Source organism: Pungitius pungitius, chromosome 3 (genome assembly GCF_949316345.1).
Source record: "Pungitius pungitius chromosome 3, fPunPun2.1, whole genome shotgun sequence".
NCBI lineage: Eukaryota > Metazoa > Chordata > Actinopteri > Perciformes > Gasterosteidae > Pungitius > Pungitius pungitius.
The window spans coordinates 14706602-14731960 of record NC_084902.1 but is presented as its reverse complement, the minus strand read 5'-3'; the positions used below and the strand labels follow the sequence as shown (position 1 = coordinate 14731960).

At 44.3% G+C, this 25359-nt stretch overlaps 1 protein-coding gene across 7 annotated transcripts in view; it reads right to left on the bottom strand.

The window, feature by feature from the left end:
- The window catches only part of tenm4 (teneurin transmembrane protein 4), a 130259-nt gene that overhangs the window by 45852 nt on the left and 59048 nt on the right, over nucleotides 1-25359 (bottom strand). For 2 of the 7 annotated variants that reach the window (XM_062561250.1, XM_037455220.2), the window contains 11 exons: nucleotides 24510-24759; nucleotides 22517-22615; nucleotides 21361-21596; nucleotides 15906-16070; nucleotides 13900-14114; nucleotides 12600-12810; nucleotides 8506-8607; nucleotides 7628-7822; nucleotides 5993-6193; nucleotides 2632-2817; nucleotides 521-547 (listed from right to left, as the gene is read on the bottom strand). In XM_062561250.1, the coding sequence (XP_062417234.1) occupies nucleotides 521-547; nucleotides 2632-2817; nucleotides 5993-6193; nucleotides 7628-7822; nucleotides 8506-8607; nucleotides 12600-12810; nucleotides 13900-14114; nucleotides 15906-16070; nucleotides 21361-21596; nucleotides 22517-22615; nucleotides 24510-24759 (1887 nt within the window). Of the gene's footprint in view, nucleotides 1-520; nucleotides 548-2631; nucleotides 2818-5992; nucleotides 6194-7627; nucleotides 7823-8505; nucleotides 8608-12599; nucleotides 12811-13899; nucleotides 14115-15905; nucleotides 16071-21360; nucleotides 21597-22516; nucleotides 22616-22872; nucleotides 22948-24509; nucleotides 24760-25359 lie in introns of all 7 variants that reach the window. The other 5 variants (XM_037454979.2, XM_037455295.2, XM_037455062.2 and 2 more) reach the window with 3 other exon arrangements.

Sequence of the window (25359 nt, the reverse complement as noted above, 5' to 3'; positions counted from 1 at the left end):
GCAGCCGCTCTGGTGCCAGGTGGTCCATTACCAAGGACACAGTGAGAGTCAGAGAGGGTGTTGGAGGCACAGAGGCAGGATTACTGCAGAGCCTCCACCCTCTGCTTGTCCTGCACCAACCGGACCATGAACTCTTTTAATTAGAGAGGATGCGGCCTCAGCACCTATCAGGCCCTGCTCACAGCTGCACACTCATCCATAATGCATGGCGCAGGTTATGAAGCCCCCTTTTCCCACAACCCCCCACCTCTATCAAAAAAGCAAGGTTGCACACCAACGCGTATAGAAAGCTGTACAACTTCACCCAACTGGTGTGGAGGTGCTAAGTGGAGATTAACATGGGACAGTATGGCAAAAAAGTTGATGGGAGGTGGGGGTCTGTAGAATGAGTTTGTTTGGAGGTGTGTAGTGTTACCATATATTGATGTGTGTGTGTGTGGGGAGTAGTGGGGGAGGGAGGGGGGGTGTATGGAGTTATGATGGCAGGAGGACAAAATAGAAGGAAGGAGGAATGCCATACCTTTCACTACCTTATCCAGATAGTGAGCTTGGGAGATAAAAGACAGGACATGTAAGGGAGGATTGAACAGTGCCACTTCCATGACAAGACAGCAAAGCAAGGTGTTAGTTTACATTACAAAAGGTAAATAAATAATAAGAAAGGAAAAGTGCTGTCATGAAGCAAAACCATGCATTACAAGTAAAACAACAAATACGATCGAACACAGAGGGAGGGAGACTGGAAAAAAGACAGGGGAGGGTGTGGAGCACAGGAGAGAGAGAGAGAGAGAGAGAGTAAGAGGGAGAGAAAGAAAGGGAGAGAGAAAAAATAGTGATATCTTCGGAAAGAACATTTCAATCTCTTCCCATTTCTCTGCCAGCATCGGCAAGATATCTCAGGGGAGTATTTCATAAGCAACGTGATTGATGCACGTATTACCGCCCTTCAACTCTCAAGTAATATCACACAGGAGGTCAGGATGTTTCAACAAGAAAGCACATTTAATCTCGAAACACCTCTTTAGACGATGAGGTCACCGGAGGCTCCGGCGTTGGCTGGGGCCCGGAACGGACCCCCCCGCTCTCCACAGCATGGGGCTTTGGGGCCAATACAGAGCTCTCAATAATGAAAATTGATTCAATTTGAGATCTTTGGCTTCTTATTTCAATGACAGTGAGGGATTTTCCTTGTTGGGGGGTGGGGATCTCAATATGGCACTTATAAAAGGCCCATCAATAATGTAAGGCCAGCGTATGAAACATTCACAGACTGAGTCAAGGCTCTGCACTGAAGCAGCTCTGCTCCGAGATCTGATAATCCTGTGAGAGAAAAATGATTTCATTCAATTTTCTCTATAAAAATAGAATGAAATCTAACATTCATTACTTTGTCCCATTTCCCTAGTGACTTCTTTGTGTGGGAGTTTCCCATTTCAGTTCGATGATGTGGGGGAAAAAGAGATGGCTATTGTTTAGTGACACTATCTGATGCTTAAGCAGGATCATAGAATGACAGAGCTGAGCGACCATGTTAGTTCGCAACTGTCAACTGGGCAGCTTGAACCAAATGATTGAATCATATTTTATTTTATTGCCAAATGTAAAAGCAGAGTTTGTAGAGTAACTACATTAATATAGGCACAAAATGTCTGCACTCCCTATAGTGGAGTAGATAACAATTATTAGTTGGTAATAAATAAATACATGCATTGGAAATGCTCAAGTTAAGTACTAATGTGTCAAAATTGTTCTTGCGTTGAATGCTCGAGTGAAAGAATTCAGTTACTTTCCAAAAATCAAACAGAGCCCAAAAAAATCAATTGAATTATATATAGCAGAGAAGAGAAGAGAATGGATGGTACGCAGGGGTGAAAGTAGCACACACGCACACATGTCCTCTGGATGGAGTTTAGAGGAGGTCTGACAGTCCTGATGTCAAAGGACATTAAAACACTCTTCTTAACCATGAAAGTTTCAAACTTCAGAACATCCATCAGCTTAACCTGAAATATATCTGTGCCGTCTCTCTCTGGCAGCCGGCATTTTAAACAGACGGACGAGGTCACACTCAGTGGTGAACATAGTCCACTAGAGGATTTTGAATGACTTTAGAACACTGTGAAAACTTTTTCCTCGGTTGTAAGTGAGCCGATGCTTTCAACAAAGGCCTTGACAACATAAACTTCCCCTGAGGAACAATTGTTAGTGTAAACACCGAGCAAAAAATGTGAGGGTTGATCTGCTCACAATGACCCACATGTCAGCATTATGAAAGAAATGGCACATGGCAAGGGAGAAAAGAAAGAGATGAGGAAAAGGATGGGTTAAAATGAAAGGACACCTTAGCACATTCCCACATTAAAATGCATGAAGCAAGCCTCAGATCCTTGAGTAAACCTGTTCATGCTCTACCGACTTGCACAAATTCAATTAAGCATGCTTTTCCCTCTCTTCCCAGACCGGACCCTTCCCCGCACACACCCAGTGCTTAATACACACGCAGAAAGAAAGACAGCGCCTTTGTTGCCGCCTCCCCACCCCCATCCCGAGATCCCTCCCAAACACACACACAGGGTCCCGGGTCCCCCCGTTCCCCCCCACCGCCAACACCAAAACCCCGTCCCCTCCTACCGATAGTGCAGTGTTCTCCGTTCCACCCAGGACTGCATTCACACTTGCCGTCCCTGCAAGTGCCGTGCTCGTTGCAGCGAGGGTGACACGCCCTCTGGTCACACCCGGTGCCCATCCAGCCGTCGTCACAGCGGCAGGTGCCCGACACACAAATGCCGTGGCCACCACAGTCCGCTGCACAAATCTCTGTGGGAGACACAGACATAGAAAAAGACCCCCCAAAAAAAAGGAGAGAAATGAGTGCGGGGGGAGACGGACAGAAAAGAAGGAGTGTGTGGGGGGGGGACAGGGAAACAAGGGTGAAGAAAGAGACAAATCCAGGAGTTATTGTCAGGGAAAGGCAGCCACGCTCCACTACCTTGTCTAATGGCAGCTGAAAAGAAATTCCTGCACCTCATAAGGGGCAATCCTCTTTGACAATACAAATCTAATAAGTCCATTGTACAGAAAAGTCATGGATTGAGGCAGCCTTAACAGACTTACTCTTTCTCTTGTCTCTTCTTTTATTTGTAAATTAAACTTTCCGACAGAGGGGAAGAAAGAAAATTGAGCCTCCACTTCTTTGATGAATAAAAACAACACGAGCACTGCTATTTTGATTAAACGGTGAAGCGTACTACATTTTGGTTTGCATCGCTTTGCCACATTACTGTGACCTAAAGGCAGGAAGTACGTCTACACTGAAATATTTAAGGCACATTCAGGGCATGATTCAAGGCATGAGATGTCAATAAGCTGTTTTTATTCTACCTGAGTGCAGTGTGCCAGGGAACGAAGTACATTCGCAGAGACCGAGCCACAGTAAAGCTCTGCTGAGGCTTTTGTGTGGCGGCAGAAAGACCTCCCTGACAGGCTGCGATAGAGCCCGGGACATTACCCCGCGTGTCATGAACTCCGGGGAGAGCGTGACGAAAGCTCACAGAAATTAAACGCTGACATATTTATTATGAATCTCATTGAAATGTTGAACTCTTTATAAACCATTGTGTTTAGAAAATTAAAAAAAAAACGAAGAGGCTTAGCCGCATGGGAAACAAAAGACGCGTATTCATGGCTTATTAGCCAAACCAATTCAAATGTGACCGCGGGGGACCTAACTGGAGGTACAATTTTTGAATATGTCAATTACTGCCTTCACTGGGCTGATTTTGTCATGGGTGCCAATTCGATTTGAGTGGTATTTTTTAGCCACAAACCATAACATGACATTACCAGCTTGAAAAGATCTCTTTTTCTTAAACACTCCACAGCTAATTGTACTATGAAAATGCTAATTGTTCAGCGGACGTTTGATAATGAGGTACAGTATGGTAGCAGCATTTGGATCGGTGCCCCTTATGACTGCTGAAACACACCCTGGCAAATAGATAACCATGGAAACAAACATCAGAACAGGATTCAGTTACAGGGGGTTGTACATTACTCATTTTCAAGTAATTATTGTGAAACTAAACCTCCTTTAGCCTCTAAAGATGATCGTAACACAGTTATAGAGAAGGTGCTAATGAACATAATGAGCACCTTCAGTGATTTCATTATCACTCGCAAGTTAAAAAAATGGACCTTCCTAGATTTACTAGAGCGCATCCTGGTCAGAGGAAAACAGACTCAAACTGACTGTGGGACAACTGCTCACTTGGCTCAAAGAGGAAACCTTTAACGAGATAAAGATGCAATTACAGCCTGCAGGCCAACCCTTATTATCCGTGGCCAGAGGAGTCAACAGTGAGAAATACCCCCATCCCCATGATGGCCGTTACCATTTGCACTGAAGGGCCGTGTAAACAAACTTTCCTCTGGGTGGGAGAATGGCAAAAACATACATAAAAACACACATATTAAAGGACATAAAACCCAGGGCAATGTTTCATGGCTTGTAACAGCATTACTTACAACTGGGCATACCAAGATTGTATAGTGCCAAAGCACCATCAGAAAAATTGTTTGTGAAAAGGGTATTACAGTGAGGGGGGGGTTAAACATCTTGAAAGATATATTGAATGCTTTCCATCTTTTTCTTCCCGCAGAATGTAAGAAAATACAGCAAGCTGTACTACCCCACCAGTGAGCTTAGTGTTGTATTAGGCCACAGAAAGCTCTACAAATGAACAGGATGAAGGTGGATGAAGAGCCAACTCGTTGTTATTTACATCGAGGCAAACTCAGAAAACTGCCCATTTCCCTCAAAATCCCTGGGATTGTCTAATAGGTCACTGTGTATGCTCAGTATATAAAGGGATTCCTGGATCTAAAGGACAGCCGGACTTTAAGTCACGTTTCAGAAATATTTCGGGAGAATACCAATTATGTTGTCTAAATGAAAGCAGCTTACGGCCGCAACTGTGTTGGCCTTAACAAAAAGGGAGATGATGAAATGATTATCCACACATCAGAGTCCTGATTGCTCCGGACTGAGCTATTGCAAGTTTTAATCTTTCAGAGAATAGGCATAGAACATTAACACAGTTTCACACGAGTGTTTTATAAAGGGCACAATTGTGAAGTTATCCAGCAGGCTACGGTTAAAATATCAATCTGGAACGTTTTGCATCTGCCAACACTGAAACTAATTGATGTTATATACCTACATTTGACAGCTCTTTACCAATCCACCCCTGAGTTCACTGAGGTTTTTCAGTCAAATATTTCTTTGTTAAATGTGAGCAGGCAGGCGGGCGGGCAGCCTGTCGAGAGCTCAGCCTGAATCGTGCTTGACTTTTTTTCAGCCTCAAAGTCTCTAGAAGGTGTATCATAGCTGTAAAAACTGTATCTTACGCTCAGCCTATTCTGACTACCAAGAGGGAATGTTTCCCCTGAACGATATATAAACTCAAATGGGAACAATCCTGCGGAGCAGAAGAGAGCGATCATCAGCGCTGAGCCTTGTGCAAACGTGAATAAAGCCAGGACTGAAGAATGAGCATTAACTTGCATTAGACCATGCCTCCGACAATATCCCCTCTATGCGTGTTTCCCTCTCCTCTCCGGCTGCAGCTAACCACTCAAGATGAAGCTATTTGAAAGAGAAATGCATTTGGAGGGAAACCAACTAGAATTTGATTGCTACCTGTGGACCTCTACTACTGATCATCGATGTGAATGATTGAGGCTTTTATGTGAGCCGTTTGCCGTTTTTAACATAATCAGAATGGTTTACTTCTGCCTTGAGCTTTGCAATTATCAAAGCTGAACTGAATCAGGAAGAGAAAACCATTCAGACAAAAAAAAACATTTTATTAGTTAGCCAGTTGTGAGATATGTATGTATATATATGTATGTATATATATATATATATATATATATCAGGGAGCTGAGAAAAGAAATGCTGCCAGCGTGTACTCGGTGTGAGGGAAGCGCTCACCTGTGGAGCAGTCTTGGCCGGTCCAGTTGGGATCGCAGCTGCACGTTCCGGTGTCTGCCAGGAACGCTCCGTGTCCGGAGCACTGGTCCATGCAGGACGCCCTGGGGCTCTCGCACCCCGGGCCGCCCCATCCCACAAAGCAGTGGCACTCTCCTTGGACGCACACCCCTCGGCCTGAGCATGTCGGGTCCAGGCAGTCCACTAAAAAGGTTGGGGTTTGCGAAAACACTGTGTCAAGACACTCAAGTCACCTGCTGCTTCCCTCGCTCAAAGGCAAGCTGGCGTCTCTAGTTGAGCATGACTGGAATGGTGACTGGGATGAATGTGCAGGAAAAAAATCCCGCTTTCTTCAACACAGTAGGCAGGATTTACAGTCAAACTAATTAAATGAGAGTAGGGCTTATGGTACAGATTGCCCACGCTCCTGCTGCCATTATCACCTCGTAATACAAATTCCTTCCGAACAGGGACTGGGCCTTAATAGGAGCCTGTTTCTCTAAAATGAGAGCCACGGGATGATTAGTTCAAAGCTGAAAATACCAAAACTCACATTACAGAAAGCCGGGTCAAGTAAGGAAAAATCCCAGAGCATTATTTGGATGTCTTAGGTGTGTACCACTCTAGTTTATGTACTACTTATAGACTGTCGGACGGAGGAAGCCTTGCACTTGCTCTCCTCTGCTGCATCTTTGATCCGTGCACTGTACCCGTGTTCAATGCATCGGTTCAATAAGTATGCAAAGATCAAATTGTTTCTAAACCATCCCTTCCCTTGACATCTTGTCAAATAAATGCTTGCTTTGTAAGGCACCAGAGTTGTGGGAGCATACAATAAAAATTCATAAAATTCCCAGACAATAACTGCTTAGTACACACAGATGGCAAATGGGCCCCAAGCAGGAGCAATGTCGCCAGGAGAGCAGCAGGCCCCGCCGTGGCAGCTCCCCTTTACCATGATATAAATGGGCATAAAGGCCGTCATAGTAAGACAAACAGGATCTCTCGCCTTTTAGCAGATGGTTTGGGCGCAAGGCACAAAGATCAGAGGCTAACTGACAAGAAACTCTCTCCTGGCAATCCATCATCGAGGCTGAAGGTCGCACGGAAGAAAGGTAGAAATGTTAAAGGGCCCTCGTCCACATTCCCCTCCACTCCTTATGGCCAACACCCCACCCTAAAATAGAATGGGGGCCTATGGATGTCACAAAGCCCCATTTATCAAACTCCCCGGGTCCATTTTTCATCTTGAAATGAGAGCCTTCAAGAACTGACAAACACAATGGCTCCTTCAATCTTATCTGGTCAAGCCGTATCCGGCACCGTGAATGTGGAGTTCCTAATGGATTAACACAACACTTTGCGTATAGACAATAACAACACAATACTGTTTACACTAGCGTAACGCTTTTTATCCATGATTTATACACAAAGAGTCGCCTGGAATGCATATTGTAAAGTGTTTTGGCCATAACAATCTTCATAAAGAATGTCTTGTCTTTACGACAGTAATAGACAGACTGTTAAATAAACCATGCGAGCTTAATAGCCATTTCCATTGTGGGTATTCTATAAACATGTCAAGCAGTAACAAGATGGTGGTTACAAAAGTCATTTTATACGGGACAAAACAATCACCTTCTTCACAGTTTTCCCCTTTGTAGCCCGGGTTGCAAATGCAGGTTCCCACGATGCAGGTCCCGTGGCTACTGCATGTAACGTCGATGCACTGGTTGGTGGGAACATCGCACTCGGAGCCCTTCCAGCCGCTGTGACACATGCAGCGACCTTTAAGGTATTGACCATTCCCGCTGCACAGCACCGGACAGGCGGCTTTGAAAAGAGCAGACAGCATACATCCATTTGAATGGACCCCTCCAACCATAGATTCAAAGAACAGCCAGTGTGTGCAAAAAGCCTCGATCGGACAATGAGCTTCTGACCAAAAATGCTAAATGGTTTCCTCTCCAGTGCAAGATGGCGCTTTAGTATCTGGTGCAGATGTGAACCAATTCCAACAGCAAAAATATTTATTATCAACACAATGGCGGCTGGGTGTTTAAAGTAAATAAAAATAGTTGAATGAGTGTAAGGAATGCTTCCAATCAACACATAGTTAACAGATGGCAGTGTATGTGTAAAGGTGTGACTAAAACACATTCCCGTATGTTTTAAAAAAAAAATTAGGTGGTAATTAATGCAGCCTTGGTTTCAATAATTGAAATAAGGGTTCAATATCAGTCCTTTAATCTAAAGCTCTATTTTCTTTACAACCATTAGAAAGTTCTTTTATGCGAGACACCAGACGCCATTAGGAGAGAAACAGGTAAAATAAATCATCTGGAGGAGAACTGCCTAATTTAATAACGAAGATCTGAAGCATAATAAAAAGTAATTGGAAGATTAAAAATGCTTTGCGCTGGTCACGCAGTTAATATAATTCTGTCGGCACCCTAAAATGTTTTGTGTGAAGGATGTGGATCAATTTCGCAGTTAGGAGTGAGGGGGTGACTCACCTCGGCCGCAGTCCGATCCCTTGAAACCTAAGAAGCAGTGGCATGTTCCAGCAACACAGTCGCCGTTCCCGAAGCAGTTACTGGGACAGTCATCAACAGAATCTGCAAGAGAGCAATCAAGCGCTTTTCTGAATAATGCGGTTTGGAAAAACAATTTTCCTCCCACTCATTTTCTTTGGGTTGATTATCATGCCTTTGTTAATGACAGCGATAAGAACGCGGCTCCAATCCTGTCGACATTTCGGGTTTAACTGCAAAACATTTTTCAGTGTTGCTACGGTTTCGCAAAAATGGGGGAATTTACTGAACGAGCAAAACAGGTTCCGATCATCTGGGCTTCGACCGGAAAATTTCTCGGAATTTGCCAACCAATTTGAGGGTGATGAGTGACGCGCATCATTTGACAAACCTAATTTGACGCTTTTATGCCTTCTGCCATGGGTCGTGTTCTCATGTTTTCTTCCATGGATGGATTTGTACTTTGCTTAAAGGTATTGGCAGAAAACGAAAAATTGGCCAGGCAAAGAAAAGTCATGGTAATCCTCTTTTGTCTCTTCAACACAATAAATACAACCTCTATGTGGTTACCAATCATCTGCCCTCTGCATGTACACTTTTCATTTGTGAACATAGCGTACCAGTCAACAGCGATTCCTATTGTTAAGGTCCTTTTGTTGGGCAATTGACAACAGCTGCGTTTTAAGGTATTTTTTATTATCAATTGTTTTTTTCCCCACCAGTTCTTTATTAAAAAAAAGATGCATAAACTGAATGAATCAATTTAAATTACACTGGGATATGTAAAAAGATATCTTGACAGCTTGTCTAAATGTAGTTGGGCTCAAATGTAACAGCAATGTCTAAATGTGTGCAGGGATCAGGAATCATGGAAAAGGTCTGTTGTGTTTAACTTTATCAAGGGCAAAACAATGCATGTGAAACAATTGCAACCCTTAGATCTGGAAAAACGCAGCACATTCAAATAGATTTATGAACACAAGTTGCATGTAAAAAAAACTTTTGTTGTGATGGTAAAAACGGGTGATGTCTACTTTAAAAGCCATTCCAAAAATAAATAATACTCCCCCCGCCTGCATTTAAATACTGTACAATTTCAATGAAAGTTATGATGTATTACTTTACTGTTGTTTTCTGTCCACAGCATTAGCTTTGATTGCGGCAACAGTGACTGACATTGTGTTATTACGTACTGTCTTCCTTTGTTTGAGCGCACTTCTGTGTGAGGCAAACACTCTCCATCATTTCCTCTATTGATCCATCTAACTTAATCAAATAAATTGGCAAGATAATTACTCCTACCACCGTGTTCTGACACTCACTTTGATTGGAAATAAGAATGACCACTGAGGCGCTCGACAGCAGCAGGATTCTGAAACAAGACGCTCGCTGAATTAAGCCTGAAATGGTGCTGAAAAATATTCAATCTTGTCCGTCTCCTTCAGGCGGCAGAGGCTCTGAGGCAAAACTTACAGAACAAAGACTCTCTTGTGCTCCACAAAGGGCTAGAAATGTGAGCCTTGGATTCAGCTTTCCTTTACTCTGGAGAGTCAATCATCACTGTGGATGCAACGCAAGACTGAGAGAAAAGAAAAAGATACAGAAGGAGGGAGAGGGAGAGAGAGAGAGAGAGAGAGAGAGAGGGGGGGGGGAGAAGAGATATAGAAGTGCTGCTGATGTTTTCTGTGCTGCAGGCTTGCCTTTGCCATGTCGGGTTAGCAAGGGGATGCACGGGAGACTGTCCTCCGGGGTGGTGGAAGCAAATCAGCATTTTTCTGAGGTTTTGAAGGATTCCACAAAGAACTTCTACCTACACTAGGAGGCCTAAGCTTTTTTTTCTCTTTAATGCTCCTAGCTGTAGTCATCCCAGCAGTGTGTATGTGTGGCCATTCAAATTCCTCCCAGAAGTACAATTATGCAGAAGAGATTCTTGGCGCGGATCGTGCAGCTCATGTATATAGGGACAAAAAAAAAAAAAAAACCAAGCGGGGGTTGTAATTTAGCATTCACCAAAAGAAAAAAAAAAAGAAAAAAGATCTTACCTAATAAGATAGAATATTACGTTTCATTAGTGTGCCTCTGATCAAAGGGTATTTCTTTGGTGAACAACAAACCGTCAAATCAAACACGTGTAATTGAGTGATCGTGAGCTCAAGTGCTTCCATTCCAAAACGCTGATGCGGTTCAGCAGACTGCGGACGTCCCGTGTCTGCCGCTGCGTTCCCTCTGAGAGCGGCTGGGGAAGGGCCGTGAATATCTCTTAGCCACATACTCAACACAGGCCAACGCATAAATCAAGGATTCAAGCAGGGCTTCATTGAAATTCATTACCCTTTCACATCGGGGTAGCTAACTGTTGTGTGAGTCCCCTCCAGTCGGCTAGGGACAGAGTAGCATGCAGCAGGCAGGTTTAATCAGCCACCGGGAGCATTGCCGTGCTCTCTGAGGATGTGCTCGGCACCTTAGATGGATGGGCGTAGAGAGAGAGAGGGAGAGAGGGAGAGGGAGAGAGAGAGAGAGAGGGAGAGAGAGAGAGCTTCTGCTATACAAGGAGACAGGATATGGAGTAAGACATAGGTCCGGTACAGGCAGTCGAGTCTGGGCTGAGGCATGTCTGGCACCAGGCAGCGGAGGACAAATGGCTTCATGCTCCAGAGGGCTGTGATGCAAAACATTCGGCGGGACATGTTTCACATTGCCATGGAGCCACAACCAAGTAACGAGGAGCCAAAGAGCCCAGATTAAAGACAGGGCTGATGCGTCCACCCAGATGGATTATGGGATGGCTGTGTGCAGCAAGCAAACCTTTCATGGTGTGCATGTGAAGAGCACAAGGCGCTGACGACGAGGGTAAAATAACACTGTTTTCTTGTTGCACTGACGCTGTCGGAATTAATTCTTCTGTTAAGAGTCACAAAAAATGTTGTTTGTGTCTCTCGGTGCGCCTTTTCTAGATATTGTTCACACACATTTCTGTGCCTGGGCCCCTTTATTTGAAGGTCAGCTCTATCCCTCTATGGCTCAATACATTTCAGGCAGTCGGTGAGATTCAATTTCTGCTGAAGGGCACTTAACCGGTGACCCATTTTAGAAAGGGCCCCTATGCCTCCCTCTGAGCTCCTCTGGGCAGATCAGCTCTGATAGAAATGAACAGAGGCAGAACCCTAGCTCTGACTAACTCTGCCCCACTCCGTCCTTTCCCAATTCCCCATCTGTTGCACGGAATAGCTCATCTGCAGCGGTACTGTTTTCCGCGACGCAAACCACAGGAGGCCTTCACACACACACACACACACACACACACACACACAGTGAAGGCGAAACAAGCCAAGGTAAGTCCCCCTCTTTGTGTCATATCATATAATAAGTATTGAATTACAGCTGTTTACGGCACAGCAAGTCTGTATGAGGGGGGGGGGGTGTGAGTGTCTCTCGCCTGTCTCCACTTGGTGTTGAGGACAGCTTTTCATCGATCTGCTGCCAGGCAGAGCCCCTATCACAGATGGACTATGGCCCAGGAGCTTTTAATTACAGAGCATGTGAGAACAGCTCCCAGCTGCCATCCCAGTGAAAGTCGACACCTCGGGCCCCCTCACACCTTGCGTGGTGTGGCGGAAGAACAAAGAGGCGCGTACCCAACGAAATCCCCTCCGCGAGAGGAGGACGCGCGTCTGAAACGTTGGCCGCGTTTCAGACACAGCTATACTTTTGATATATGGAGAGTAGATGGAAATTGGAGCAAACCGTGATCAAAAACGGCACTAGCAGGAGGGTACAATCATACTTTGAATTGTATGCAAATGGCTCCCAGAAGCTGGACCCCTGATTCGCTCGGGAGGCTCTTGGGCTAATGAGGATATTACGATCTCTCAATGCCCTACTCGGGGGCAAGGCAGGATAGCGCTGATGTCCTGATTTCTGTCATATTTAACTTCACCTTGATTAACCTTCACTTTGCTCGGCTGTTGAAATCAGCCAAAAACTGCCTCCAACTCGTGCCCCGAATCCAGGCTGTTTGCTGCTCGTTGGTATTATGGGGCTTATGCGGATGTCTGTGACACGGCCAGGGCCCTCACCTATGGCGGTGGTGAGGTAAGAGACCGTTTCCGTGTCTCTCCCGTCGTTGTAGATGGCCAGGTGCCAGATGCCCGAGTCCAAGTACTGGATGAAGCCCGTGTCGTGGGTGACGATGGGCGCCAGGCTCCGCTGCATCGCCTGGGGCCCCTCCAGGCTGTGGATGTCCTGGGCCAGGAGCCTCCGCCCGTCCAAAAGCTCCACGAAGTCGAACTGCGGACAGACGCACAGAGAGAAAGACTGATGGATGGAACGAAGACACGCCATCTGAGTGAGTGACGCATGAGACTTGAGTGCTTTCAGCCCCTCCTCGTAGTGGAGCATCATTTGGTGTGCATGAATAACTCATCACTCCAGAGGAGCTGGAGTACGTCTTGTGGCGCATCGTGGCTGGATGGGCTGCGATAATTTCTCAATCCAAATATTTTACATGAAAGCCGTGTTCAAAACTCTTAAAGTAAAAAAAGAAAAAAAAAACAGGGAAGCTGGCAGGGAGGAGAGGAATGTAAGTTAGTCTTTACCACATAACATCTGCAGCGATTAGCTTCATATCAGTGGTGACTCAATGGAATACCAATGAGACGGAAGTTAATTTGCATCTACGTGGGGAAGGGTGTCTCGACTCTTCAGCTAATGTTTGTGTGATCAGACACAGCGCCAAAACTCATACATTAGTTTCTTTAAATTCAGAAAAAAAGAGAGGAGAGACAAACTGAAAAATAAATCACACTGGACATTAACGTAAACACAAAGCCCGCAATGAACCATTTGTTGAACTCCAGCTATGTTTAAAACAGCAATCTAAACTCTGTGAACCAAGCAGTCAGACATGATTAATAACACAATGTATCTGATTCTGTGCTGCACCTAGATGGGAAATGAGGTTTAAGAAAAAAACTCAATTTCTTGCTCCCTGAGTCCTGTATCTTTGTTTAAATCATTGAAGATATTGAACCTGAACAAAATGCGCTGTAAAACCTTTTTGGAACAAATAAAGTGATTCATAATAAATAGACAGATTATACTATTTTTTTTCCAAACACTCCTTCATGGTTAGTCGTTGTTTAAACAATATCCCGATTTGTATTCTGTGTCAGAGGAAACGGGGGGGAAAACAATTTTTCTTTGTGTTTCGCAAGCAAGATATAACGATTGTTACAGTAACAACAAAATGTGACTACAGCCCTTAAAACAATTAGATCCCAAACTCTCCTTTCATACACCGGCTAAGCCCAACCAGATACAAAAGATTACCGGTAAAAACAGATGAACGAGTGTCAGTGACATTCAAATATTTCCCACCTGTGTGTGCGACGGAGGCAGGCCTCTCCGTCCGTAGATCCCCACTAAGGCGTCTTTGCTCAGGGAGACGTTAAATTTCAGGTACATGGGATGATCAATGAAGACCTGGGCCCTCCAGAAGATACCGGGGGGAATCTGCTGCGCGACCTTGCGACCCACGTCAATCTCCCCCATATCTATATAGCTGTCATCTGGGTACAGGCTGTCCAATTTGCCTGCATTGCACACAAAAGCGAATCGGTCAAATAGATCACACCATTAATCCAGCATGTGGAGGGCCGAGGGAGTCGATATGCTGAAGCATGATAGTCCACAGATATTCAATCACATTGCTGACAGCCAGAAAAGGAAATATTATCAATGACCCCTCTGGCCATTGTCAGCAATTCCAGTCCCAATTCCAGAAGAGTAGTACAGAACTAAGAATAATCTAATTGAACACCTTTCTGGTCCTCAATTCCGGTTGGACTCGGAAGTGATTTGTGTTAAAATGATAAAAACGTTTTAAATTTCAGGCAGCATTAGTTATTCAAATCACAGCCATCCAATCAACTGGGAATAAACTGGGAATCAAACTTTGACTTTTTGAGGTTGCCGAATAATAATTGTAGAATGACTTTCTTTTTATGATTTGCATGCATTTCATCAAAGTGAAAGGTTCTAGTGCTTTCATAGAGTTATAATTTAAATAAAAGTGTAGAGTGTTGTAAAGTAAAGTTGTAGTTAAAGCAGGGAGGGATGTCTACTAGTGCATCCACTGCCAACAGTTGTCCATATGCTCCATAATACACCTTATATTGGACTCGGTGGAAATGGTAACATCTGCTTGCTCATGTAGGGGAGCTAATTTCAGCACCGATGTCTTCTAACCTCGACGCAAACTACCCCCAGGACTTGGTGGCAGACACGGCTTTAAGTTACGCATAGTGCAGCAGATGGCGGTGTTCTCAGAAGTCCATCAGTGCCGAAGGGTTTTATCAGCCTAGGCAGGGCACGCTGTCCCTGGATCTGGGCTTTGCATTATGCTAGAGCACACAGGTTTGCATTCCTGCAGCATATTATCAGTGTACTCATCAGGCTGTTTACATAAATCATGAACAGAGAAGAGTGATAATGGGCCTCATGGTTAAATAAATGTCCACCAGGCTTACAACATAATACTTTGATGGAAAGACTCAGGAATTCACCAGAATTTTAGCACATCTGCTTGATCATAAATCAGAGAGCTCATCGTTATTTCTGGTAACAGTGTCGCAGAATGAGACTTATTTAGAAAACTATGGGTAATGATTTCCTATCAGCGACGGTTGGGTCAAAAGCTCCGCTGTAGCTGCGCTTTGTTGTTAGCTAAACACACTTTCTGCTCGCTGGTAAATGAAAAAAGACAACTCCTGGATTCATCTATATGGTAATGACCCCGCCTAGCTACCAATTGTTCCCCGCTAGTGGCAAATCACATGGCTAAATCTGGGCCCATACGATTCGAGAAACGGAGCGGAGCAAACTTTCCTCAAGTCGAGCAGTTGATACCGTGGGGCGAGCACACGCTTTCTTGGGCTGCCAGGAAAAGCCCAGACGAGGAGATGAAAGGATCACATCCGTTCTGAGGAGGACAGAGTGGCTAATCCCCCTCCAGCCCCTGGATACTGGGTCCCTTAAGCTGCCCCCATTTTCTCCCTCCAGGAACAAATAGCACTTTCCCACTTACAACAACTTTCATAGGATTACAATGCAGATCCCTCTGCTTACCACGGAGACGAGTGAACACAATGTGAAACTGGATGACAAAATAATAACAAACTTGCTTTGAGCCCCAAAATGTCATCTTTAAACTTTAAGAACTGAAAAACTTTGTCTTTCTTTTCTGATGACAACAGTGTACTGCAGTTAACTTTGCGTTATGCAAATCATCTTGGTGAATATGAATATGCACTTGAAAATAACTTTACAAACCAACACATTAAAGAGTGAAAATGCAGTATTCACAAAAAGAAGGAGTCACTCACCCTCGTCTTTTCCCTTGCGGTCAGATATTTCCAAGCCTGTGTTGCCTAGCGGTGGCAAGCTCAGGTCCGTAGAAAACGGCACGCCACTTGTATTGTCCTCTGACAGCTGGTACATCTGTCTCTGCATCGGTTGCAGGTGCCAGTTCAATCCAAAAAGGTGCATGGCTGTAATATCAAGTGGAAACAATGCAAAGTTTAAATGAAATTCATCCCAGCAAAAAATGATACTCTCTAAATTACATCTAAAGCAACCCCAAAAACTTCAGGGTACTTTTAGTTGTTCTGGCGTGTGGGGTAATTAACAGCTGTGAGCTGGAGGCACATGAGATGAATTCCAAAGAAGAAAGAACAATACGTGGTTTAATGGTTAATCGCAGGATTTTTCAAAAGTGCTGAGCAGTGAGATTGCAAGATGAATGCTGTCCTGACCCCATGGGACAACGTCTGTCCCACCATAACAACATCGACCAGGACCATCCCCATTGCCCCTTCGTTTTCCAACCCCAATACCTTTCCATTCTCTTGCAAAACTAGTGGACAAAAGGAAGAAAAAAAAACACATCAGCAGGGAGACACAAGGGTGTTTCAATGTGAGCACGGTGGATGAAGCATGCTGATATTTTACAAGGTCGACAAAAGGAATGTCCTTTGGAACAATGGCAACGGAGAGCAGGACAGAGGAGGAGGGGCTGACCATGACAGATCACCAATAAGAAAATGGACAAGACCAGCTTAGCAAGGCAAAAACCACCTTGGAAGTCAACAGTCAGCAGAAAGATTCAAGAAACTCAATACAGCTATTTTATTGGTTTGTTTGTTCTCTTAAGCTCCTCGAGTAATTGTCTACACAATGCAATTATGTAGAGTGATATGATCTGACAGCGTGAGACTGAAGCATGGAGAAAGACCTCCAAAGTTATCTCAATGTTTGTTTCCTTTTTTGCGTTCTTTTTTTTTCTTCTAAACTACTTCATATGAGTGATGTTTCAGACTTACTGTTCAGATTAGCAGTTTCCGACTGGTTTAGACTGACGGCGCCTTTCATTTTATGGATACATTGGGGATTGTTGGTGGCCATAAAGGTCCAACAGTGTTATTGTCACACCATTTTCAGCAAGTGCAGCAGAATCAGGTGCAGCAAGGACAGCAAACATTAACCAAACCTTCATTGGAGTCGAAACAAAGTGCTTTATAGGTCATTTTCCAAACAGAATACTGCAAGTTGCTTCATTAAGCAATGGGTATCATGTTAAATTTCTCCAAATCAAAATTCTACAGCGGTGATCCCCCAAGAATAGAAGGATGTTTACTTGACCAAGCTCAGCTATTATATTCAAATTGACTGAAACCACTATAGGCACTTGACAAAGTGGCTAATAAAACCACGCTAGAGTGAACAAATACATCAGGCCATTTCCAGAAGAAACACGGATGATCAGAGAACATCACCCTGTGCGGTTGGTTCCCCCATTGAGTGGACGTATGGAAGTGTTTTTTTTAAAACACATATTGTAATGATGCATACACTAGATAAACAGTACAATATGTTAACTGAAATATTTGTAAGGATTTGTGAAAGAAAGGTGGGCAACAACAGCGTGGTTACTGGACCAAACATAACAGCAACAATCCCTAAAATCAAGTCGGCATCTGTTCTGGAGTAGTGAGGAAACCAATAAGGAGACAGATGGCTTAGTTTGTCAAGCTCCAGAAAGACACTTCTTTTGATTCTTAGCTCTACATCAAAATGCTGGAGGTCAGTATACGATTCCGGCAAAATCACAGAGCCCGGTGCCATTCCAAGTGTCCTCGTAATCACTTTGTGTCTTCCATTCTTCATCCCGGCTGTCCCCGAGGCCTCTAATAGAAGACTCATCCTAAATCCAAAGATTTTCTTCCCCGCCGTCTTGGTATCTCAGATATGCAGAGCATCGGACCCGGGCCAATGAAGACCGATGATCTTGTTTTGCTTGCTTTCCGAACTTTGCAAACATTGTGCAGCGAAGCTCAGAACGTTGCTGCAATTGGCTGCAGAAATGCTGCCAGACAGGTTGTGGGAGTTGTGTCCGTCTTCCAATGATGCCACTGACCTGTCAGGGGTACTGCAGGTCGTGCGTAGCATCTTTATCTCATCTCTTGGCAGTAGGTGCAGTAAGTCAGGCCACGCCATGTGCCAAATAGGTGACGGAGGGACTGTTGTAGAAGACTTCCCAGCCAATCCAAGGAAGTCCCGTTTTTTGCTCCGGGTCATGTGACAGTGATGTTCCTGTGAATACCCTGTGATGCAACTGGTGCAAACTTCAACTGAAGCTGAATATTTCAAACGTCTAAAAGAGGCTAACTAGCTTATAGGTATACAAAAAGAAAAAAAGGAAAAAATGTCCAGTAGAAAATAGTCTTCAATATGAGTATGTTCGAAAAATACTTAAACCATATGGTTAATTCATCTCTTATAAATAGGTGCTAGAAACAGCTGCCATCAGTTGCTCATTTGTCACCAGATTGAATTAACACCTTTCGTTGGCAGATATAAAGGACCAGTCATAGAGTTGTGAATAACTGAATAATACACAATTGTGCATTTCCACAAAAACAGTTTGAGGGAGATAACTTTTACAGCCATACGTTTTTCTAGCATCACTCAATTCTAATATGGCTATGCTTTATTTCTTCACACAAAGAACCGTGGCTGCCCTGGCAGTCGAGTATTAACAGTGCATACCATGTAACCACAACACCCCCAGTTGAATTCTTTGGACATCTATTGCATGTCATGCTTGTCTTTTTTTCTTACCTATTTTTACACTACACACAAATAAAAAGATCTTAATAATGAAACCAAAAAGAAAGCAAAATAGAAGCAAAGTAAACACCCAACATGAACTGACCTTAGATATAGCCTATAATGCAATACACAACCCGAAGTGTGCCGCTACATGCTTGTGAGCTATATGTGGCTAGTAGCAATGATGTGTGAATGACACATCCTTTCAACTGATGTTTGCCAGTAACAAATAAATAATTAGTTAAAACTACGTGTCACATAAGAAGGACAAAACCCTGCTTAGACATGACCATCAATTTGTTTAAACATTACAACAACCTGGCACAATTGAATAATGAAAAGTCAAATAAAACAAAGCAGTACTATCTAGAATTGCTGAAAGACAAACAGGTCAAATCTGTGTTGCAGAGGAGCCCTTTTTGAGTTGGATGATCACGATGTGAAAAAACATTTCTGGGTCCCAAATGTTCCATCCTTGGCTAGATACCCAAGGTGAATAGACATGAACACAGGAGGATACTGATGACCTCAGAATGAGGGACATATAATAAATGTGCTAATGAGCGAACGACCACAGAGAAAATAGTGCCATCTTTAACCCCCAACCTTTTTGACACTTCAAAATGTGCCGATTTACAAAGCTGTGACAAAATAGAACCATGCTGTAACTCAAAACATCTGTCAAGAGGCATAATTGGGTTCATTAGACATCTCACCCGGAGTTCCCAATTAGAGGCCTCAATAATTAATTGCACTTGAAATTAAATGTATTTTCTCATCAGCCCTTAATTAAATATGGCCTTGGTTCTTGATTGGAAATCCCGATCATAGGGTGAGGTTTGGTCTCCAACATGTTTACTTGTGGCGCATGGGAGATGGTCTGAGTTTTTGCAGGGTATAATCACACAGTCTGATTAAGCACTATCAAGCTGATGGGGCTCCCTGGCTTTTGGCCAGGTGAAGGCAGCAAACTGTAGACGCGTACTGTATCTCTACTTCTAGAGCCAACACAAGCCGAACCAGTACTTTCTCACGGCAGTCGTCCCTGATTGGAAATGACTGGATACATGGATAATGACCAGGATATTGTTTAATCCAGCACTGTTCTGAATTTAAAATTAAACAATTCATTAAATGGCGCTGGAAACCTTGAAAAAAGGAATACTCCGATTTTAGCTCGTTTGGCCTGAAGGAAAAGCAGAAGCGATTGCCTCCGTGATTGTTACAGTATAATACATATCTATAACAAATGTCCTCAATGAAGATTTCATTTATCTCACTGATGAAGGCCAATGCACAGAGATTAGGCTTTTCATTCGACATCCGTTTGAAAAAAACGGTTCCCTTTTCTGTGCGAGAAGGAATTAAACCGTGTGACCATTTATATGTTAAACAGGTATTCAAAGACCAATCAGATGCATATATGCGAAAAATATATTAAAAAGAAGTCTGAATGAACTCTTTATTTCAATCTGTAATAACAGTATGGTTATCATTTCATTACTCCGAGTTTTTTCATGTACATCATCAAATCCTTCGAACCTTCTGCCGAATCAAGCAACCACGATATCAAACGAAACCCTAAATCCAGACCTCAAACATACCTGTTTGACATTTAATCTCAAGAAGCTTTACCTGGCTCCATTTGCCCCGAACCCATTTGTCCTCTCAACGGTCATATTTCCAACCTTAGCCAAGCTCATAACTAATTCAGAGGATGTGCGGTTTCCTTACCTCACCCATGACCCAAACCCCTTGAATGCCCCAATCCTCTAACCTCTCTAAGCTACCCACGTGTTCTACAGGATCACACTGTTTCTGCAGATGCCGCTGTTCTTGTTTGTTGCTGTCCACTGGTGAACTTGCTTGTGTTTAGTCCTGTTTTCCAGAAAGAACACATGTTCTCCTATGATTTTTCTGATTGATTCAACAATATTGATTCAACCTCTCTGAAGCACAGTAAACCATCTCTGCTGTTAGTATAACTGTAATAAAAAGAGGATCGAATGGGTGAAAGTTGGCACGGACCAGAGAAAAAACCTCTTTCTAGTTTTTCTTTTTGTGTCATCATCGCCTGCTTCCTCGTTTCACTCTGTTTGGAGAAATGTTGTGCAATGAGTTTTGTATGTGGATCTCTTTTCTCAGATATTGATATCATTTCCTAAGGGAATGATAGCAGTCAAAAAAAGAAGAACTGGTTTGATAGCAGAGCTCAGCTTTCACAGTGCATAGTCCTAAACCCGACTGGGACCCGGCTAAGCTGGTCGGGGGAATCTTCATCAAATAGATGAATATTCTAAACGTGCAAGTCATCTCCTGTGTGATGGCCGATGTCCTTTCAAGTCCTTCCCCATCTGACCTATTCACAAGAGCAAGAAACCGAGAAGCCCATCTCTTTGAATCCAGTCAACCCAATCTATGAATGATAATGTTATTTCAGACGAGGCGTGTGGGCGAGGAGTCAATCTGCGAGTCGCTATATAACTACGCTCACATGAGGCCGCTGAGTGCAGACGCCACACTATTAAAACGGATGAGAGGGAGAACATAATAGACCCGTCCTGTGGACTCATCCTGTGTCTGCGGGTTAAGTGAGAAGCGGGGCCAGGCGCGCGCCGGTGGCGGCCGCTCGACCCGGTGCGCGCCTGGAGGCACTCGGAGGTGACTCACCGATGAAGTAGGCCAGCAGGACCAGCAGCGTTACCGAGAGGAGGATGGCGCTGAGGGCGGCGCACTTCCAGTTGCAGTGTTTGTAGGGTTTTTTCAGGCTGAAGGCGGGTCGAGAGAAGGTGTTGCGGGGCAGAGGGCGAGGGGGGGGCGAGTACACCGTGCTGGAGGTCAAAGGGTATCCTGGTGATGTTGTGCAGTACATCGGGGAGGTTCCACCTGGTTTGAATAGGAAATGCCTGGGAGGAAAACAAAATGTGTTGTTAGGCTTAAACAGGGAAGCGTCTTTTACCATAACACCGTATGCTACCGCGTATCCGGGTGCAGTCCCTTCCACTGGTGGGTGATTCTGCTTCCGAGCAACACTACTGTTACCATGGTCACGCCTCTGCTAGATTAGCGAGAATAGTAAAGCATAGCGCCTTTTGCTCCGTCAAAACTGCGAATCAATATCAAATCTAATTTACAGGACGAGCGACCGCAGCTGGCGCTTGTTTACGTATTCATCTCCGCGCGCTGCTGAGTAATTCCCGGTAACTACGTGTCAAGGCCGTCCGCGGGACAGACACAGCATACGCGGTTGCAGCGAGGAGTTTAGCAGATTTATTCGCCCTTGAAGAACATGGACGGCTATTTGGGGAAAACGTGTAGAGCTGCGTGTCCAAGAGCCATGTGATCGGCCCATCACAGAGCCGGTGGCGGCCGCGGTGTTGTCATGGCCGTCTTGCTGACAAGTTTACACGGAGCTCCTAAGCGACAGTGACATGGACGTGATTGAGTGTCACATTACAATGTATGATGTGGAAAGTCACTGATACCATATTTTACGTATCAAACATCAGGACAAATCTCGGGCATTTTCCAGCAATAGGAGATAAAACAGGGGCGACTGTGTTTCATAAAGCGGTCATGCTTGACATTCATCAGAAGCAACACAACCCAACAATGTGACTCGATGCAAATTGTTCGGTGTATCAAACAGGGAAGGGACAAACACCAAGCAAGGACTGCGGCACTGTAGGGAGACGCACGGCTACTGATGGATAGCATTTAAAGGAGGATGTAAATGGAAAATATGGCACAAGCATCACTGTTGTTTTTTCGTGGCAAAGCAGATTGTGACAGCGGCGTGAAGCCAGATAGCAAACATGCAACATACCCGTCGTTGTACGAGGCATCTGGGCGTGCTGATGCCAGAATGTCCATCTCAATGAGGTTGTCCTGTAAAGTCTCTAGGAATGCCTGCTTTGCTATGCTTCTACACATAGATGGAAAGATGGATATGAAGCTAGTGTGAGATGTGCGTGCAAAAGACACAGAAATGCCAATACAGTATGTGATCACCGAGGAACATCATCAACAACAACAACAACAACAACAACAACTGACAAATGGGGGTCAAGACGGACAGCGTGAGTATAGGAAACCAAGGCCCTTATGGAACTACTTCTACAAAGGTGTGAGACAGATAAACATCTAGGTCTCTTGATCCCCCTCGTTTGGGCTCTGCCATACCTTGTTTTGTACGAGCCCTGCCCTTCTCTGCAAGCGTCTTGCTCTTCTCTGATAAACATTAGAGTATTCTGGCTCCTTTAAGGTTGTGATTGGAAGAAAACAATGCATCACTCACAAATGAGAACCTTAAGGTTTCTAACACTTATTTCAGACAACACACTCTGCAATGTCTTGGTTTTGAAATACAAATGCACTGGATAGTACCCTCAAGTGAAGCTTAATTTAATGGTTGCAACACTCCACAAAAAACACAGTTTGGCATCGTGTCTCATTTCTCCACGTGATACACCCCTGCAGCAATGCAGGAATAAACTGTCGCCATGTCGGATGTGTTGTTGGGCAGCCTGAACACGTTGAGTTGTACAAGAGAAAAGCCTTGTTTTTGATCCCTGCCCCTCGAGGTCGGTGTGAAGTCTGTTCGGGGGCTCTCAAGCTTTTGTTCTGGGAAAGAATGCAACTTTTAATGAAGAGAGGGAGCAATGCTTGGCAGAAATTCTAAAGAAAATGGTGGAGAGGCCCTTCCAACTACTGGCATCTCTCTATTGGCATAGCAGAATAAGACCTACCACTACAGAATTGATCAGGCCATTACGTTTCACTGAAGTGACAAGACGGGGGGCAATTCCAATACTATTAACTAAGTAACAGGGGCATTGAAATATCTGTGTCTGTGTCTGTGTAGATAATACTAACGGATTTTCATTGTTGAAAGTTAACGGGCTCTGCTGCCTGTTGCAGATTCCCTCTCCTCGCCATCTGGTTTGTGCTCCACAGGGAATACCTGTGCAGGATTAACTTTGGAGCTGGATGACATGTAATCATTCATTATCCCACTAACTGTCCTTCCACCAGTTAAAATTGATGCTCATTTTCCTGTTGACTGAACCGTCTCACAAAATCTGAGGGGAGAGACAGTCATTCTATTCATGGCTGGGCCCGCTTAGCTTTTTGCTACTCTTCCGTCGACAACAGTTTTATTATTGGCAGCATGTTTTTACTGTATGCAGTACAGGCAACAGTGAGGTCTAAGTTATTTTATTTGATTGCTTTAAATGGATCATCCACATAAACAAATCATATAAATTAAAAAAAAGAATCAACGGATAAGCTAATAGAGAGATTTTTGTGAGGGATGAAATAACATGCTATTCTTGATTTCAACCCCCCCTTTTGCAATAAGACAAGCGGAAGAAATACCAACAGATATTCCCTTTATTACAATAACACTTGACAGATCCACTTCACACAAGGGCCCCCTGTTGAGAAATGTGCTAGAGAACCAGGCCCTGATTAATATGAAATAATAAACAAAACTCAAGGCTGAAGTGGAGGAGCTAAGAAGCCTGCTGCCAGGAGCCCAATTGTAATTTTGCAAGAACCGTTTCAGATCCAGCATGATTGTAATTACTCGATGTTGGCATTGCTAACCCAAAAGCAGCAGCAGTTTGTCTTGCTTGCCACCGAATCCCCTTTGTCTCGAACGTAAGCCTTTGCCCCTAAGCCCCTAAGGTATTCTCCTTGTCATCACTTTGCCCCTTGTAAGCACTGCGATACATTTAATATGGACGGCATGAAAAACTTAAGCTCGGACTTGCCGACATCGCTATACATCGCCGGGGAGAAAAGTCCCAGGTTACCTGGTTTCCAGGGGGATGTTGCTGTTGAGCAGCCAGTTGTCCTGCGTGCTGCCGGGGTCTTGACCGCCGGGCGGACCCTCGGGAGGCACGGAGCTGTCTGTGGGTGCGGGGCTCGGGTTACTGCGCGGAGTGTAGTTGCCCCTGTTCAAGGAGTTAATGGAGGCCGCGTGGTGCTGATGATTGGGCGAGTGGGAGTGGGAGAGCGGTAGTGGAGGCGTCCGCAGCCGAGAGTGGTTCTGAAAGGCTCCGTCTGGAAAAAAACGACAGAGGAAGGAACATGTAGTCAGCTTCACAACGACTGCATGTTATACAAAAGGCTGGTGGCTTAGCAGGGTAAGAAGAGCGGGATGGTGTTATGGTTGCAACATGATTAGCCACGGTTTTACCAACAGTAACACAAATTAACACCTACACTCATTTCAGTGAAGAGCTGCAATGCCCACTCTCACGGAAGTCCCTCTTCTGCTCATTAGTTCTCCGTAGTGGTCTCTATCAGAGTGCTTTCTGCCTCCCACAAAGACCCGTGTTTCCCCAGACCGTGCTAACGGAGGACCCGGCTTCTTCGTTTCTCCTTTTTAAAATGTATTTAGCCGGGGAATGATGTGTGAGCATACTTCATAATAATAATAATTATACACCTTTTTTATAAAGCACCTTGTAAAACGCTGTAGCAATGGGCTCTACAATTAAAACAGAACAGCTTTAAAGCAGAACATGATTGAATTGAACTTAAGGCCAACAACTAAATACATGAAAAAAGTAGGTTTTTAAAGTGATTTAGATCACTTCAGGCAGGTAATTCCAGAGTCTATTAGCCCTTTTTTGAGGGTTTGTAAACAGTTGTATCTCC